Source organism: Nothoprocta perdicaria, unplaced genomic scaffold (assembly GCF_003342845.1).
Source record: "Nothoprocta perdicaria isolate Ctin4 unplaced genomic scaffold, notPer1 scaffold_91, whole genome shotgun sequence".
NCBI classification, from domain to species: Eukaryota; Metazoa; Chordata; class Aves; order Tinamiformes; family Tinamidae; genus Nothoprocta; species Nothoprocta perdicaria.
Window position 1 is genome coordinate 1,061,558 of NW_020456210.1, and position 19,345 is coordinate 1,080,902.

At 45.7% G+C, this 19,345-nt stretch overlaps 1 protein-coding gene across 1 annotated transcript in view; it reads left to right on the forward strand.

Moving 5' to 3' along the window:
* Positions 1 to 17,076: 17,076 nt before the first annotated feature.
* Positions 17,077 to 19,345, forward strand: part of MSRB3 (methionine sulfoxide reductase B3) — a 66,217-nt gene continuing 63,948 nt past the window's right edge. Inside the window, exon 1 of the mRNA XM_026052802.1 lies at positions 17,077 to 17,200. Within this exon, the coding sequence (XP_025908587.1) occupies positions 17,125 to 17,200 (76 nt within the window). The 5' untranslated portion in view covers positions 17,077 to 17,124. The remainder of the gene's footprint in view (positions 17,201 to 19,345) is intronic.

Below are 19,345 nucleotides of genomic sequence, written 5' to 3' on the forward strand. Positions count from 1 at the left end.
CCCGCCGCTCGCCCGGCCGCCCCGCCGCTCGCCCGGCCGCCCTGCCGCGCTCCGCTTCGTTTATTTCCTACTGGCGCCTCCCGAGGACCAAGACGGTCGGTTCGGATGCCCGTAGGGGCTGCAGCATCCTCTCGAGCCCTAGGAACCCGGCAAATGTTTGCCGTAGCGTAGGGCAGAACGCTTCGCTTGAGCCGTGGTCCCTAACCAGCCAAACACGCGCTCGGTTCTGTTAGGCTCGTCTGCGTGGAAAAGAAAGGAAAAAAACTTTGTTTTGGGCAGAAGTAGGACTGAAACTTGATATATGATCTCAGAATGCGGCGCTGGTTCCCTGGGAGCAGTTTAGCTCGCTCATTTACTGTTTGTATTTTGTGTTGCACCACTAATAAATGTGGTAGATGGAAAGACTAAAACAATTTATTTCTTACTCCCTTCCGCTTAATGCAGGGCATCTTAATCTTCCTGGAAATGGAAATGAGACCTAAGTTACTGTCCCTGTAGCATTTGACAAATTTGCTTCGTGTGTTGCCTCTTCTGCTTGAGCTGATACTGTAACTTGTCACCTTAAAGACTGTCCGAAGACACAGTGATCGTATGTGAGGGGTAGCTGCGTAGTGACACTATAAAATGTAATGATGGAGCTCTGTAGATGATGTTGGAAATCTGCCCTTACCCGGTAACAAACCTGGTAAGATTTCCAAGCTTCTGTATGGTCTTATGCATAGAGCCTTAKGTGCGCTATGCTTTCAGTTCTTTCTTTCTAAGTTTGTTCTTTTTATAATCAAAAAACCCCAAAGTATTGCGTTTTGAAAGGCATCAGAACGAGGTATCTGCCACAAACAGCTCTCCTGCCGTGCTGATGCAGCTTGTTTATGACAAGCAGTCTGTAAATGGAAGCCCCAGATCCCCTCCAGCCGTGGCGAGGTGCCACTTGTCTCCCAGCCCATRCTGGATGCTTGGAGTTTGCCTTGTTTGTGCTCCTGCCGTCGCCGGGCTGGCGCGAGGGCTCGCAGTCTTATTTGCTGATGATTCCCAACTTTTTTACTGCACGGCTGCATGCCTCTGCAGTTCGTCACCATTCCTCGCCTGCCAAATTTGGTTGGTAACAGTGCCCTTTGAGGCTCATTCTCAAAGTAGTTTCCATGTGGCTTGTGGCCCTAATCAGATGCTTGCTCATAGTTTCTGAAAGAATTGCCCGTGTTGGTCTTATTTTAGAACGGCAGGATTTGTTGGTTGTCGTTTTAAATAGAGGCAGTCAAATACAGCAAATAGCTTGATCAGGGTTGCTAAACAATCCTATTGTTCCCTAGGTGAAAGAAGGTTTTTGGATGAAATTTTGCGGTGATTTCTCGAAAACTGCTGAAGTTAGTGGAGTTAAGTTATGTGTAGTTCAGTCCAGAATGTGGTCTGGTTTTCCTTTTCCTGTCTGGTGTTTCTTGGATCTTTAGAATACAAATTTGAAAATACTTTTGAGGAGGGAAAARGAATATTTTCCCCATAAAAGCACATTCTTTAGAAATGTTGCTTTTGTATGTGGAGTGATGATGTTTCTATATTTGGCAACAAAGTCATATAAAGCAGTTGATTCTAGACAAAAATAAAATCCCTTGACTGAATGACCTTGCTGATTTTTCCAAGTGATAGTATTTAAACATTTTCACGGAAATTTGGTAAATGTAGATTTCTACATTTACGTGCCATAGGAATTTTTAACAGCTGCTTGGTAAGGGAAACATGAAGAAGATACTGGCCCTTTGTCCTAGTATTTGGTGAAGGTAGGGGACGATTCTGTTTTCCTGCTTGGCTTTTGTCAATTTGCCACATACAAAATACTTGTTTCTACATGATTGAAAGGCTAGTCCATTTATTACATTAGAAATGCCAGAAAAGGATATGTCATTTCCAGGTAGATTGTCAAGAGTGYCTTTGTGATGTTGTCTGGTGTATTTTAGGAGATGGGGGAACGGGAGGGAGCCGGAGGAGAGAGGAGATCACTCTGCTAAGGATTTAATCTTCTCAGCAGGAGGTTAAGAGGTCTGCCCGTCTGGTCTGCCTGGCTTCGCCACACGCTAGCGGTGCAGGAAAGCCGCCCGGTTCAGAGGTAGCTCTCGAGTTGCATCATCCCTCATTACAGAGCAACACTTCAGCAACACCCTGCATTTTCATAAATGGTAGATAGAAAATATGGTTTTAGGTTTTTTTTTTTTTTTTTTTTTAGTAATAAAAGCTCAGGTTTTGACTGCACGCAAGTTACAGATTAACTCACTGTGGTGGCTTTGACTGATGGAGAGGTGGGATAAACTCTCAGCCTAATTATAGGTCAGTCTGGCCATGAATTATTTAAGGATTCATTGAGCCAAAAATCCCCAGAAAAACGGAACCTCGAATTCCTGGTGTATTGCAGATGCTGTGTGTAAGAACCAAGGTGGAAGAAGGAGGTATGAATTAAAGCTGTTGCTCAGAGCTCTGGAGTTAGTGGGCTGATTTTGGAATGAAGTCCAAGGCTAGATGGATAGAGAGTGTTTCTAGCTCTGGAATAGTTCTGCCCTTACATGGAGTTACTTAGAGGCAATTCTCTCTACCCATGGAAAAGGACTTAAAGGAAAAAAAAAACCAAACCTGCCAGCTTGAGGGACTTCTTTCTTTCAGTGCCTCCTGGAGTGAGAAGCAGGCATAGTTTAGCTTCCCCTTCCCTTGCTCCTGTCACTTTTACAAGGTTTATTATCTTCTGCAATACTTGTCTGGAAAAGATCTTAGGTTCTCAGTGAACTATTAATATGTATTAGTAGGACCAACCCACAGAATTAAAGTTTAAAGTCCTCTGCTGTAGAAATCTGTGAATGCATAACCAACTAGCAGTATCTTGAAGCTAATTTCTAATCAACCACTTAGGGCAAGGAAGGAAGCACACAGTGTCACTGAATGCTATGAGAAGCTGAAGAATGTCATTGGAAGAGGAGGAGGTTGTGTTTTCTCTCTGGGAAGACGGTGATCCTTATGTTTTGTCTGAAAATATGGTAAAAAAGTTCTTTGGGAACTCYTTTTGTGATGACATAAATTATCTARTTAGCGGCAGCCTTCTGGTTCTCGTGTAACAACCTCGATTCCCAGGGCATTATCTGAAGACCACACAATCTAGCGACTGTTCCTGGGAATAAAGAAGCTTTTCTTAATAAGGACTTTAAGCATTGAAGAACTGAAACAATGCTAGCCCAAACAGACAAGAACAKCATTTAAATGTATAAAGTTTTGCTGTCTTTGTGGATTTGCATTATAGTTCAGCATTGGTTGTATGATTAATAATGTGGGCCATCTTTATTTACAGTGAGCAGTGGAAATGATCTTTCCAGCACATTTTATATTTAAATATCATTCAGCTTATGAGTGGTATACAGACAGAGTTTAAGGACAAGACTACTACAGAGCTTCGCAGCCTGTTATTCCCTTTCTGCAACATGAAAACGTCAGGATTAATGATTTATTTGACATGTAGGCAGCAGTTTGGTGAAGCACACAGCGCGTGCTAATGCTTTGCTGGGACGTGTGAACATGTGCACAAAATCCGAGAGCAGCTTTGTGCTGGGCCTCTGGAGGTACCTCCCTGGGGAAGCCGTTGCCCCGGGGTTTGCCCGAGCAGGGGCACCGCCTGTGAGTTCCGCACGATGGAAAACAAATCCGTGCTACCAGGAAATAACAATAACAGCGATGGAGAGTGACCGCCAAATGCCAGCGGTTTCACTCGGGCTGCACAATGAGAATGGAAAAAAAATCAACACGAGGAATCTTGGAAGCTTCCTGAGGAAGTTGTCGGTGCCAATCACAGCCAAAAGAAAACAGTCTGGAAAATGCTCAGCCTGGCTAAGAGATTTCCCGGCTCTGGTTCTGCCGTGTTTCCCAGCGTGTGGTTCTCGGGGATATTCACTGTCTGCTGCAGCCTCAAAATGCAGCCTGGGAAGGGCAGGYGATTTCAGCCACTGGAATTGCTCCGGCGTCTCTGAGGTTGCTTGGCTGGGGTCGGATTCACGTGCAGGTGCTTCTTCCCGCTCCTGCATCAGTTACCTGCCCTTTCAGTGAATCTGGCATGGATTCCCTGTGACTGGTTCAAGAAGATCGTGGCRACGTAAAGCAGAGCGTTGGTTTCATGCAAGGTGATGGTACTCGTTTAAATCGGCCAAGGAAGAGATTGGCTAAATTTGTATGAGCAGGGGGTGTCACAAGGACCAGATTGTCGCCGTCCCTTGTCTCGCAGGAAGTTTGATACGAAGGAGTAAAACGAGTGCAGATGTCTCACTGTGCGACCTGGTGCCGTGCGGTCGTGGTGCCCACCCTGATTCGAAGCGAATTTGTACTGCGGAGCGCCCCGGCCGCATGCTGAGCCAGCATAAACCCTCCTGAAAACAAGTATTTCATTAACCTCGCACGTACAGYGGGAAGATGCTCTGCCAGTCCCAGCGCCGCGCGGCTCCCGGCTGCTCTTGCTTCTGTTTGAAAGCAGCACCCACAAGCAGCGATTCGCAGTGACCCTGGGGAGCGTCCCGCTTTGGAGGGGAACCATGGGGCCCCCTTGGTCTCTGGGCTGCCCCGCGCCAGGACAGCTCTGCTGCCTCCCCCAAGCGGAGCAAGGTGCTGAGCTCTGCGCCGCCGCTGCAGCAGTTGTGCCCTGCTGGGTTACGTTAGGCCAGACACGAGGCAGGCCTCCCCTTCCCCTGGAAGGCCTTGCCAATGTGAAATAGAGTAGCTGTCTGGGAAAAAAAAAAAGGGGGGGGGGGGTTTTGTTGTTGTTGCTTTGTTACATGTGAAGTATAGAATAATACATTTAATCTGAAATATGACCAAATTGAGAAATATCTATTGCGGGAATATAGGCAGTCACTGTAATAGCTTTGTAATGTAATACTATTTAAAAGGAGATGCAGGTTGTCAGAGAATTATCTTATCTTCACCACTCTTGCAGGCTAAACATCTCCAGTTCTTCACAAGTTCTCTGAGGAGGTTAGATTTTTCTGAGCCTCTCTTGATTTTTCTTCCTGCTGTTGTTTCCTCTCCCCAGTTTCTTCTGTGTTTCATGCCCCAAACCAGCAYGGTATTCCAGCTAATGCTGCTCCTGCCGCTTCTGAGGAGAGCAAATTTCCCGCAAACCTCTGCAATTAGGCATTATGCTTCTCCCTTTCATAAACTACACAGTTGTTTTTCTTTTTTCTTTTTTCTTCTTTCTGTGCAGCTTTATTTATTTATTTGYCCTTGACTTAATTGAATTCCACCATACTGATTTTTTGGCTATTTCTCCAGATTATTGAGATCACCTTGACTTCCCTCCAGCTCTTCAGTGTTTCGTATTTCTTCCAGCCTGGTGCCATGTGCAGATTTCRTGAGAGCTCTTGCCGTTTTTTCATCTCAGGCAGGGAAGCCCCTGCTGTGGCACTTCGAGGGGTTCCCAGCTCGATAGCGAGCAGTTGCTGGTGTCTCTGAGCGTGGGTCTTCAGTCGCCTACCCACATCATAGTACCCTAATCCAGAAGGAAATTRTTTTTCTAGTTTGCTAATGAAAATACCATGTGGGACTTCGTCAGAAACTGTGCGATAGTTGAGATCTATTGAATGGACTGCTTGCCTCCTTCCCGTGGAATGGAAGGAAAGAGGAGAAGTACATCGGTGCAATAGGATTAGTTTTTGACAAATCCTGTCTTGGCTGCTTATTGCTCAGTAGGCTTGTTGCTTCAATTACCTATTTATGGATTATTTAACAAGTTGTTTCAAAAGCTTCCTAGGTGTTGAACATTGACTCATAGATCTCATAGTTCACTGATTGCTTTTCTTTTAAAAATGGACGTTGTCTGCTTATTCTTGAGCCTTGGGTATTTGCCTTTCCTACAGTTCTGAGMTAAACTTGCTCTTTTCTGAACGATTGACTCAACTCGTTTCCCACCTGCTGCCAGGTACACGTCCTAACCTGCCAGGGGGGAAGTGGAGTCCCCACACAGGCCGCAGACACCTGATAGCTCCGTCTTGCAGGAATACAGGTGACTCAGCGCCAGTGCGACTCATTTCTRATAATAGTCTCGTGTTTCTCTAGATAAAGCCCCTGTAGTGTTGGAGAAGAAAGGCAAAAACTCTCTGGGATAGCAGCCCGTCCTCAATGCACCTTGTGTTGGTGGAAAAGTAATGGGAGAAAAATGATGATCATTGCAAGTTTTATACAGGATCTGTGTACTGAATGCTTCCTGGGCAGGTCAGGGAAATGGCTTTTGCARAGTATTTTAGGAGGTCTTTGAGGAGGACTGGAAAGTCATTACTCAGCTTTTGAGAGAGCAGATTTCAGTTTCCAGCATTGTTACTGTGCACTAAATTCTTACTGTAGATTTAACCCGACTGAGTCTCTGACCTTTGATCAGAATGTGAAATCAATACAAATTAAGTCCAGAACAGAGCCTGTGACATTGCAGTGGGGCAGTTATGTGGCATTTGCAATAGAGGGTACTACCCGTTAYTCCTGTGTTCCAAACTTCTGCCCATCCTATCTTGTTTAATCCAGACCAGGGATATTCTGTGTCATGGGTTGCGGTGCCCTTGAGCTGACYGCAGAGTCAGCCTTGAGCCTGGCAACACAGCTGATCCTTGTAGAAACTTTTACCAAGTTCCTACCAGAAACCTCAGAAAAGCAAGTGCTGCTAAACCTCTAGACAAAGAACCATTGAGATTTCAAAGCTCCGTAGGCTGGAGATTACGTATCCCAATCTGCTAATCTCTCTTCATCCCCATTCATGTGATTTATTAGTGGGGACTGGGAGCCATTCCTGGTGTATTTGCCTCCCAAGGGGACTTGCAGTGCAAGGCGTTTCTTGGGGGCTAATTCTAGCAAGTGAATATAGCTACAGTTAATACTCCTTTGGTTCATGAATTGAAAAATAGCTGTTGGATACCCAGGGATGCAAATTTATGTGCAGCACATTTGATATAAGTATATCTGACTAATGAAAAATGCTGCATTTGTGCATTCTTAAATAGCATTGGAATTCAAATTGCAATTCAGCTGACACCAATTCTGAATAAAATTTCTCATTAAATGAAAAAGTTTGTACATTTTCTCTTGTAAAAGAAAGAAAAGAAAACAAGAGTAAATATATTTATCCCTGTAATTTGCTAAATGCAGTAGATACAAATATAATCTCCGTTATTAAATAGTAGCAAAAAAATAGTGTAAAGTTATATATTTGTTGTAATTGAGATACTTAATGGCTACCTGACCAAGTGAAGATTTGTTTTAGAAAATATGTTAGAGAAATATAAGTGAAGCTTTTGTTGGGTTAATCCAACCTTGGCAATGGGTTAAAATTAAATAATATTTTAAAAATTATTTATTTAATGAATAATTAATATTTATTAAAATATTTTAGTCAAATTTGTTGCTCTTAGGACAGAAATAATTTTTTTTTGCTCTCCCATTTTTCTGTGATTGATATTAGCTTTTTTCCCCTTAKTTTATCTTTTACTTTCTTAGAGTTTTATTATTCATGTAAAATAAAAGACCATACCTGACTAGTCAGGACTTACAGAATTCAGTTACATTTTATGTTTTTAATGGTATGATAACAGCATTTTAAAATGCTTTTTTAAACTCTTTAGAGGCCATTTGCTTTTAGGGTGATTAATTTTAGTGTCACAGAGTGTCAGCAAGTCTTGGGTCTTTGTGCAGTATTCAAATTTCTTTGTGCTATAATCGTTATAAACTATTTTTGGCTAAAAGGATTGGCGGTTTTCTTGCATATTCACAGCACAAATACCARGATGACGCAGTTTGGGTGATCAAAGGTGCTTTTTTTAAAGGCAGCTCTTATTCTGTTGAGAGATGCACAGGCTGCTCTGTGCCCAGCGTGTTATTTGAAGGAGGTGGCTTGGAGGGGAGCTGTTCAACATCCATACGTTAGGGCAGGGAGGTGGCTCCTCTCTGTGGCTAGCAGTGGTATGAGTTTTTAAGCAAAGCCATGCTGAAAATTTCCATGTAAGGGAGACTGCTGCAGAGAGTGGCAGCTGCAGGGCCTTGGCCTGGGAATGCTTTCCTAGTAGCCGAGATGATAAAAGAGAAAGAAATAACTTGATTTAGGCTGGAGTGCTGCTACACGAGCTAATGGAGAAATTGGGACTAAATGTTACAATACCTGTGCTTTATGGGTAGAGTGGTTTTGTGAAGATTATATTGGTCTGGTTCGCAGTCTACTTTAAAAAAAAAAGCCTTTTTGACTCTAGTAAGTTATGAAAATACAAGGAAATAACTCAGTTTTCAAATGTCTTGCACTGAAGAGCTGTGTGTTGAATGAAATGGCACGGGCTGATGTTTGGGCAGGGTGTGGGTCTAAAGGAACACATATTTCTGGATAGATGATAATACAGTGTAAAAAAAACCTCCAATTCCAAATTATGCCTTGGTTTAATCTTCAAATTCAGTCTTCTTTTTTTTTTTCTCTCTGAGAAGTAAAAGCTCATATGAAAATCATTGCTTTCAAAGAGAACAGAAATTTCTGCTGAGAGGCTTTTGTTCGCTGCTAAAAAAGAAAGGTGTGTTTCACCTCGCGGTAATTCATTTATGTGATTTGTCCCGAATTACMGATCCAGGGAAAAGAAGGGCCTGTTACTTCCACTGTGCCAGTGAGCTCCGCAAAACAAGCAGCGTGGGAGAGGCAGAGCCGGCCTCCTCCTATTCATCTGATAGCAAAAATGAAGATCGTAGTTTCACTCCAGGATGGTTTTTGGATAGCTCCATGTCCAGCAGTAACCCCAAAGTTGTGATAAGTAATTCTGCAATGGTTAGCAAAGGACAAAGCTTTAGGGCTTGCCAGGAGGAATTGTTAAATTAAAAGGTAATTTCCAGGACACTTATATCTCCTCGTCTGAGCACCAGAAGCAATTGAATCTTTACCACTACATGGGAGAGGCCTGTCCTGGAATGGAAAAGATTAGATTTTTTTCAAGATGTTGAAAGGATCGAGATTCTCAGAAAAAGAGCCATTTAAGAATAGTTTATGGCTGTTGGAGTTATAAACTTACTGCCATAAAAGGAATGGGCTGTATGTTGGCAGCCTACCAAGTTTGGGAAAACCCAAGTGTAGCAGAGCTCTATTTTAGTGAGCCGAGAGCCAGGAGGGACAGGAATAGATGGGGGAAAATCCCAGCTGACCTACATTTACTCTCCTTTGGGAAGCGTTGCCAGCCGAAGCTGCTGGGAAACACTGTGCTGGAGAGAGAGGMGCGAGCGCTCGCCGGGCTCCCACCCTCCAGCTGCTGCTCTCGGCTGCCGGCGGAATCTCCCCCTTCCGAGTTACACCTCTCCCTACAGAAGAAGCTGGAATCCCAGAATCCCAAAGTCACAGAATGGCTGGGGTTGGAAGGGACCTCTGGAGATCATCCAGTTCAGCCTCCTGCTCCAGCAGGGACACCCAGAGCACGGGGCACAGGGCGGCATCCAGGCGGGTTGGGAAGATCTCCAGGGAAGGAGAAGGCCCTAGAGCAGGAACCCTCTGACTTTGTGTGTCACTAACTAACTAACTCTCCCCCTTAAATACTCAGAGGATGGAAGGAATGTGATTCATTGTTATAGTAGCTCCCCATCTTGTTTGTATTATTTCTTTTTCTTGATGCTTTCTTGCTGTTTGATAAAGTAGTTAATCTTGGGTAATCTGAAGTAATCTCAAGATTACCTAAGTAATCTTAAATAGTCTCAAATGAATTTATAGTAGAGATTAGCTCTCAGATTCTCCTATTTGTGGATCTATAGTGTGGCTGGAGGAAGAAGTAGTTAGGAAGAGGTGACATTAAGGTAGCATTTCAGTGTTCTTTGCTGTTTTCAAGGAAACACATGCCAGTTTGTCTTGGAAACTATTGAAAACTCAATCCATTTTTCTAAGCCTTCCTTTTGTCTCCCTCCTTCCAAACTGCCTGTTCTCATTTCCCACGGCCACAGCCTACACTGTGTCTGCTCAGTTCCCTCGCCATGTTACTGCTATTGAAATGTCAAAAATAGGCTATTACTATTGAAATTAGTGGAATTGTCCTGGAATTGAGAGTGAGGATTTCAGAACTGGATTTATGCTATGAGATTTTAAGAAATTATTTGGTGGAAAGGATGACCAGTTTAACCTGCATGAGTATTTGTGGTGGGAATCTCCTCTCTGTTAGATGGAGGGCACACTCATAAAGCCACCTCTCATTAACCTGCTTGGCATTTTATGCATAGCCTATGGATAAAATATGGAAAATAGTTAGTGTTTAAGGATTTAGTTGTCCTGTTTTGTCCCAAAGTGGCCCTCAGGATGAGCAGGTGACACCATAGGCCCCCTTGGTAGGGCTGGCACTGCTTCTATTCTCTCTGTTCTCTTTTTCTCTTTTCCTCAATGTCTATTCTCGCTCTTTAGCCTCTTCTGCATTCTCCCCTAGTCCAGCTAAAAGTTTTTATTCTGCCAGTGAAGTATAGTGCCACATTGCTACCCAAACTGCTAGAATGCAAGATGATACAGCAGTGTAATTACCAGATGGGGCTGTATGGGCATTTTTCACTGGAGAAAGAGCCTGTGGGCTCTGTGCTGGGAGCTGGTGGAGCTGGTGGCAGGGGCGCACGCTGTGCAGAGGGGCTTGCAGTGCAGTGCAGTGCAGTGCAGTGCAGTGCTGTGCTGTGCAGTGCTGTGCAGTGCCGTGCAGTGCAGTGCCATGCTGCTTGCTCTGCAGGCACAGCAACGACTGCTGCCTTGGGCATCTTGAAACCTTAAATATACTCCAAATAAAATTCAAAACTCCCCTGTTTAGGCTTTTTTTCTAACAGTAATACTAGTTTGGTGTTTAAAGCTTGATGTTTTGTGATTTTCCAATCAACTATTTTTGAATGAGTCCGAAGAGGGCTCCGCAAGAGAGACATGGAGCTACTGGAGTGAGTGCAGCRGAAGGCTGCAAAGATGGTTTAGGGACTGGAACATCCCTCCTGTGAGGAAAGCTAGAGGAAGCTGGGACTCTTCAGCCTGGAGAAGACTGAGAGGGAGCTTATCAATGTGTATGGATTCCTTAAGGAGGCTGTCAGGAGGATGGGGCCAGATTCTTGTCAGTGGTGCCCAGGGACAGGGCAAGAGGCAACAGGCCCAAACTGAAACACGGGAASCTCCTGCTGAACATGAGGAAAAGCATCTTTCCCGTGAGGGTCACAGAGCACTGGAGCAGGCTGTACAAAGAGGTTGTGGAGTCTTCTTCCTCGGAGATGCTCAAAAAGCACCTGGACAGAGTGCTGGRCAACGTGCTTGACCTGCTTGAGGTGGATGTTTGGACTAAGTGATCTCCAGAGGTCTCAGCCTTTCTGTGATTCTGGATATGGCAGTAATTGCCTCTTTCATCAGGGCACAATGTAAACTTCCTAAAGCGGAATGGATTGGCCTTCAGTTTGCACATTCCAGCACAAACAGCTATGTAAAACTTGGGAATTTAGGCTTACTACTCCTGATTTCTGTAGCTGTAGTTAAAAAACTAGTATTGTATGAGGGGAAAAATAACCAATGCATGTACTACAGATAAGCATGTGAGGTTAGCTGCTGCAGTTCTTTTGTATAACTGTATGATGGACAAGATTAGCTTCTTTTAAAATGCTGCATGGCTATCTAATAAGCTTTTGAGAAGTCTCATCATATATATTTGAGACATGAAGTTTCATCATTTGAGAAACACGATGTTTTGCTGCACATTTTTATCTGTTAATCTTTAGAATTGTCCTTAGGCAGTGAGCTCTTGTGGAGTATTTTAATAGTAAATCAGGAACTTCTGAAAACACATGTTCAGTTTATGTTATCAACTGATATATTTTACAAGCGCATTAAAATCTTAAGCCTAAAATCTCTTTTTAGAGATGAATTTCCAAAACTTTTGGCAGATAACGTTACATTTCTGTGCTGAGTGCTGCAACTAGAGTAAGACACGTGGAGGTTTGCAGCCTTCTGAATGTGTAATTAAAAAGCACASATAGACAGAAACACAGAAGCCCAGATACAGTACACAAGGTTGGCATCTTTTTAGTTGTGCAGAGCTCCCCTCCTCATTCCTGCTGGGTTTGGGAAGCCGAGGCAGGAGGGGGCTGTGAGTCTGGGCACGGGGGTGCACGTGGGGAGCACTAAGGAAAGGCATTAGTTCACGAATTTAGGTTAATTTTTGTGACTAAATCATGTTTAGTAACCACTATGTTTAGTGGAAGGTCAGAGACCTTGAATCTGAGAACAGAACTGAAATTCTTCCTTTCTTCTTTCTCCAGTACATGACCAAGAGAGCTTATTCCCTTCCTGAACACTATTTTTTTGTGCACCAGTCTCTTGCTGGCAGCAGTATTAACAGTATTAAACCAGAACCCACTAAACCCATTAGCCTTACACCCCACCTTAGTACACACCATAATAAACCTGAGACTTTTATCTCCAAGGATGAAATGAAGACCCTAAAAATCCCTCAGTGCAACAAGGGGAGCTGGAGAGAGCAGAGGGCCTTCAGCAGTAGCAGGGAATGTTGTGAGCAAAAAGGGTGTTTCTACTAGGAATAGTAGACAGCAGCACCTTAGACGCAGCAGCTCCCGAGGTGCTGGCTCTGCTCCGTGGGTACTGGCAGCTCCAGCAGCGCCTGGGAGCTGCGCTGGCCTCTGCGTCGAGTTTGGTTGGGAGCAGCTTTAAGTGAGCAAAAGCAAAATAACAGTAATAGAAATAGAAATACAAATGCTAAGAGGGGGGTGGTGAATGTAGATGTGAACTGTTCCATTCAGTTCTATCAGTGAAACATTTGGTTATAATTTGATTTATGTCAGAAATCAAAAAAAAAAAAAAGGAAAAAAAGTAGCTTTCAAAAAGCAGCCATTTGAACTTATTGCTGGGCTGGAGAAACTTAACAAAACAAATACTAATTAAAATTAAACTTTTAAGGCAACACTTGAGTATATAAAACTCACAGGCTTTTACTCTTATTTTGTTTATTTGGSTTTCTCCAATATGGCAATATTTTTGCTCTTTCTTTTTTTCCGGTGGTGTAGAAATTCCTGCCCCTCTGGCTAGAGTGCATGGACCTGTAATTGTTTCCTGTCCTCAAAATGGGGCAYGGGCTAGCGGGGGAGAGGGAAAATGAAGGGAAAAAAAGGAAAAAAGGAGAGAAGAAAGAAGAGTAGAAACCTCACACTGTGAAGGTCTCCATACTGGTCCAAGGAAGAAGTAATCATTCCCCTAAGAATTTATGTCCAGTTGCTTTAGTTTTTGTTTGTTTAGTGAAAGGCTAAGACTTCCCATCTTTCTTCTGAGTAAGAGCTAGGATTCCTGTGTAATTCTTTGATTTCTGAATCTGAGTTTTCAGGAAGAAASCAAATATAGAGAAAGTTGAATTAAAGCAATAGTGTTAGCAGCTCTTGCGACCCTTGCTGTTTTCCTACAGCTCCTAAAAGCAAGATGGGCCAGTGTCAGAGTTTTAGCCCTCAAGTTGCCCCTTCCCCAGACCTTCCCCAGAAACGTCTGCAGTTGCAGACAGGTTGAGAAAAAATAACCTGGGTAGAAACAAAATTCTTCCAATTCTTAACTTGAAAGACTCTTACATTGTTTCTTAACAAATCTTACTTATTTTGAGGGCTAACCTGTGATTTCGGAACGTGTGCAGCTGCCGAGGGGGAAGCTCTTGCAAGCCAGCCGCTCTTCACGCTGTGTTGACGTTAGGAGAGCAACATCCTCCACGGAAGGTCTTCCTGGAGTTACGATGTTTATAAGCTGAGTGAAATCCCACCCAATCACCTAATTACTGCTATATTTATATGATTTATAAGATGTACGAGCTCTCTGTGCACAGTGTCAGGCAGTGGCATTTCCAAAGTGGTGTTTTCTTCCCATGTTGCTTCCTGTGCTCCGAGTCTTCATGCTGAGTAAATCTGAGCGGCCAGCCCTGTTCCTGGCCTTGCTGGAGTTTGTGGCCAGGCTTTTACATGCAGAAAGAGCAGACATCGGATCAGACACAACAGGGCTACTGTTGCTCTCCATCAAACTCTGCTCCCTACCCACAGGACCAGCAGGCAGCAAAGAATCCACCTTCAAACTAGACACATTAGTGGATGGAGAACCTGCCATTATTTTAACTTTGTTCTTCTCTTTGCCCTAAGTGGTTCTTGATCGTGGTCAGCAGGRGTTTGTGTGAGCGAATGCCCAGTACCCGACACCAGGAGGTCCTGGTGCCGCTTGGAACTGCCGGGCATTGCTGTAAGGTTCAGAGTAAATCGAAATAGTCAATCAAAACGTCAGCAAKAGAGGAAAAAATATGTTAACGGCAATAAAATCCTTTCATGAATGCTCAGCTATGTTTTATAGGGCTTTCAGGACTTATATCTCCTCCAAGTCTTTATGAATACTTGAGACTAAATAACAACATTTTGGTGAACACTGAAATATTTGACATTTTCAAGAGGTCAGGATCTATTTTATAATCCTTGGGGATTTCAGATAATTTCCTTTAAACTGTTTAGGCTTGGGGGAGTTAAGATGTTGTTTATGTCTGAAAAAAGAGCGTGGGGCCGGGGCTGTGGCCTGGGGAGGTGAACGCGGAATCGCTGAGAGGCGCCTTTGTTGGGCCGACAACAACGGGAGGGACGAGGAGCGGAGAGGGACGCGTCGCTCCGTGCCCGCGTGCCCATCGGCTGCTGYGTCTGGCTGCGCCCCGTGGGAACCGCTCCCTAAGGACGCGTCAGGCATCCCAGAGGCAGCTCCTGTGCGGGCGCAGCCATATCGGGATGGACCGGCCTGGCCCGTGGAGCCCCCAGCTCCAAGCTAAGAATACGCTTAATTTGAACCAACAGCCACAAGAAGTTCCTGCGCTGGGAGCTGGCGACCGAGCCAGGCTTTCACAGAGCTGTCTGGTGAACTCTACAGGAAACAAAGTTCCCATTGAAGTTATTGGCAGCCTGTAACCGAGAAATAAGTGCCGGGCTGCGATACGAATGAAGTGAATGCAAGCCGTGCGGACCAGATGTTGGTCCTGTGCTTTTAATTAAGATTTCCCTGTGCTCGTGCTTGTGCCGGGCCCTCGCCCGGGCGCGGAGTGCCCGTGCCGCCCGCCGCTCCAGGAGCAAGGTCTCCCTGTGCCACCGTGGTGGCTTCCAGGCGGCGCCCAGCCGGCCGCCAGCGCCGCGGGACGGGGCCCGGGGACCAGCGCTCGGCCAGTGGCCCCGCATGCCGATGGGATCGCGCGTCTCCAGCAGCCTCCGGCACGTGGGGAGGAGAAGCTCACAGAATCATGGAATTGTTGAGGTTGGAAGGGACCTCTAGAGATCATCTAGTCCAACCCCCTGCTCCAGCAGGGACACCCAGAGCACGGGGCACAGGGCGGCATCCAGGCGGGTTTGGAAGATCTCCAGRGAAGGAGACTCCACAGCCTCCCTGGGCAGCCTGTGCCAGGCTCCATCCCACAGCCGCTCCCGTTGCCATCTCCGGGCGGTCACCGCAGAGGTGGCTCCGCTCTCGGTGGCCACGCCGGGCCGAGGCGCCCGGGCGGCCGCTTCCCTCGCCGGGGCCGTCTCCTCCCGCCGCTAGATGGTGCGCGCCCGTCGAGGGAGGCGCAGGCCCCGGCGCGCCGTAAATCAGCGCGGGGCGCGCGCCGGCGGCCCCTCGCCGGGGCACGGGGCCCGTAGCTGCAGAATGCAGCTTTGTTGGCGGCCTGACCCGCGGCGTGACATCAGCGCGGCGCTTCCTGCCGCGCCGCCGCCGCCGCCCTGACACAAGCCAGATGGCCGCGGCCGCGCGCCCGGCCCGCTGACGCGCTCCCAGCCGGGAAAAGAGCAGGCACCAAAAAACCCACCGCGTTTCCGTACGCGGAGCTTGGTACCTACGGGCCTTTGATCTCTTCGGAGTCAGTCGTCTGCTCTGGGTTTTATTTTATTTTTTTTTTGCCCGGTTCTGCGGTCCCTCGTGGAGGTGACATGTTTGTTTATGCTTAATGGTTCTCTGTGGCCCTTGGCTGTGCGGCGCGCTCCTTCCCCTCCTTTCCGTCCCCGCTCAGCAGCACAGAATGGGTTGGTTTCGCGGYGGGGCGGGATTGGGGGAGCCGAGCTCCGGCCCGGCCCGCGTGGGCCCCTCTCCGTGGGCAGCCGCGGAGCGGCTCGGTGCTCCACATCGCTGCGCGCGACGTGCTGGCGCTGCAGGGGCTCGCCGGAGACCGCGACCGACTYGGGTCCCGCTCATGCCCAAGTCCAACCGTTCCTTGGTGCATTTGTGGCCACCTGCMTCCTGCCTTTTCCCCTAGTCCCTCTCCAAAATCCAATTTGCTCCAATCCACCCTGTGCGGCCGCTGCTGCCCTCGCAGAGCCGGGAGGCAGCGCTCGCGCACCGGCCCTTCACCGATGAAACCGCTGCTGCTGCCTCTCTCTTTGCTGTATTTAAGCTGGCCGGAAGGTTGTTTAAATATATCCCATGGACAGCTTGCAATGCCAATTATTTCCTGTCCTTTTTTTTTTTTTTTTTTTTTTTTTTTTAAATCACGTTTTAAAGATGTCTGGCAAGTTTATTACAATGAAATGTCACCTCTTCAAACAAGTCATCAAAAGAGCAATTTTTAGCACTGACTGGTCTCCAGCATTCAGCAATGTAGTGGAGTAGTGCAGTTTGATTTTGTTTAATAACAAAAAGAAAATAGAGAGCCCTGCACATTTGATCTGCCCTGCCTCGGTAGACATTAAAAGAGGGATTCCTGATGTCCAGCTGAGGTGCTGTGGGTGACCCAGTAGCTCCCCCTCGCTTTCCACGAGGTCAGTTCTTACCTTGCGTTGCTCCAAGTTGGGCGCCTAAAGCAGGTGATGGGAATTGTGCCTAGAAATCCCGCCCGGTCGGCCGGGAAGCTGCGGCGCCGACTGCCGCGCRCTGCGGATCCAAGCTTGAAGCGGGGATGAGACATGAGCTAAACCCACTGAGAAAGGTGCCTCCAGAACTGCACTCCCACGTGGCGGCCTTAGATAAAAATGTAACCGTTTTTCTGTGAATGTGTCTTAACATTTTTGATGTTTTAATTTGTTCTCATTTTTTTTTTCTTTTTTTTTTTCTTCCCTACTCAGCTCTTGCCCCTGTTCTTTGCCTCTGGTTTTGTTGGTGAGGATATCACAGTGATGTCTGCATTCAACCTGCTGCATTTGGTGACAAAGAGCCAGCCAGTGGCCCTGCGAGCCTGTGGGCTTCCCTCAGGTCGAACGGGTGCTGCTTGTTGTGTCACGCGTAACGAAGGCCCCTTTGGGAACGGGTGTCTCTGCTGCAGGAAACGCTGCGCCATGGGCTGCTCTGGTTTGTTTAAATTCCCCTTTGAACCAGAAGTTTGATTGCTTTTTAATAAGCCGCTGGCTTCGTGGAGAGTTTCATATCCTAGGCTGTAGGATGCTTGGAAGTGCTACCCAGCTTCCTTGTCCAACTTACTCTCGCTTAAATTTTATAGTGTTTTCCTCTTTCTTGGCAAAAAATGTGCAATTAAACTGAAAATTGGTTGTGTTCAATGTCATTTATCATTAAAAAAGATATTTAGAGGAATTTAATATATAGATTACTGTTAAATCACATGGCTTAAAAGCAGTGTCCAAAGTATGTTRAAGTGTACTGTCCTTAACACTAATGTGTCCCTTCTTACAATTTTATTTTAAAGTAAGTATGTTCCACTGAAAGGTGTGTAGAAAAAAATATTCAGAATTTAAAACATAGTTCTTTTTTTTTTCTCTAACAGCGTATTATTTAGACACTTCTCTAAATATATAAATATATAAATGAATATGAAAACATGCAACTTAATGCCCAGACACAGCTGCGCTTTCCATGTATGTAAGTCCTGGCTCTGAAGAAGTAGATCTGTGAGGAGAGCCATAAAACCCCATCTCTGTGAACTGGTTACACGATTAAACCCTTAAACCTGAGAAGTATTTTGTGCTTCACTTCAGCAACATGSGCAATGTCTGCATAGGAGTGACAGTGTGCTCGTTATGTGAGCCAGAATAAAAGCTTCTCTAAGTTAATTTAGGAGGTACTAGGCATTTTCTTGACACCTAAATAAAAAAAGATACAATCCTGGCTGATCAATAGTTGAAACATCAAACAAGAATCAGCTCGRGCATTTGTAATACACTCGCAACTGTTTCATAAAAGTGCAAAATGTTATAAGCACTTTTTGCTCCGGAGCTGTATTTAACAAGCATATGGAGGTGATGTTCTAAAGATTTTTTCAGTGATAAGACATCAGTTTTCAAGCTGATGGATTTTCTAAAGCTGATTACACTTTATTTGAACTAAATCTGAGTCCAATTTTTGCAGCATTTGTGTTCTGTTTCCCCTCACATGTGCACAAAACTCCCATTAACCTAGATAGGAGCTGCAAACGCATTGAGGAAGARGGAGAATAGCCCACATTGTGTCAGCCAGACCTTTGCTTCCTGCTGTATGTGCTGGAGAGCCAGATTTAAAGTCCTAAAAATACAGCATAAGCAAATGTCCCTAGCCCTGGGATGCCCCTGCTGACTGCGCTCACCCTGCCCGCACGTCCCCTCACCCGAGGTGCTCGGCTTGTGCTGCCCCTCTCTGTTTGCCCCCAAAAAGCAGCTCCCAGAGCTGCCCAGCCAGAACCACCCTGCGCAGGGCGACCCCTTTGCCCGGCGTTAGCAAATTTGCCAGCTGGTTTTTCCGGCAAAAGCCAGTGGTCGTATTTGGGGAGCTAAAAAGCCGGGAGCACCGGTGTTTGTTCCTGCCTGCTTGATCCATAACTGTGCAAACACTAACAGATKGAGTTCCACTGACTGGCTACTTTATATATGTATTATAAACCAAAATTCATCTGCTAACAGTGGAATAATATACAATCACATATTTCACATATTTTAAGAGGAATCTAAATTCCCCAGAGGCTTATAAATTAATGTGGGCTAGCTTTGCCTTTGGTTTGTTTTTTGTGTGTGGTGTACGGAGGGGGTTACAAGTAAATGGTAAAGCATGTATCAAATTAAACATGGGAATGAGATTTAGAGACAACATCTGTTTAAATGCCACAGTCCACTGTGACTTTAACTGTTGAATATACAGAAAATGCCCCAAGTTCTCAGGGCTCTTTTTTATAGCACAGCACATTGTGTTGGTGCTTTTCCCACCCTCTGGTTCCGTGCAGATGGTGACTAGGCAGCGATTCCGCTTGGTGCTCTGTGCAGCCCCAGGCTCAAATGGTGCAGGATTTGCTCGTCTTTCTTCTGGGGAGACGGCAGCTTTCCTAGGAACAGGCACTTTACAGCAGGCTGGAAGCTCCATCAGTTTAGTGTGAGGGATCACAATCAAAACGCTGGCAGTCTCCTGTCCAAGCTCACA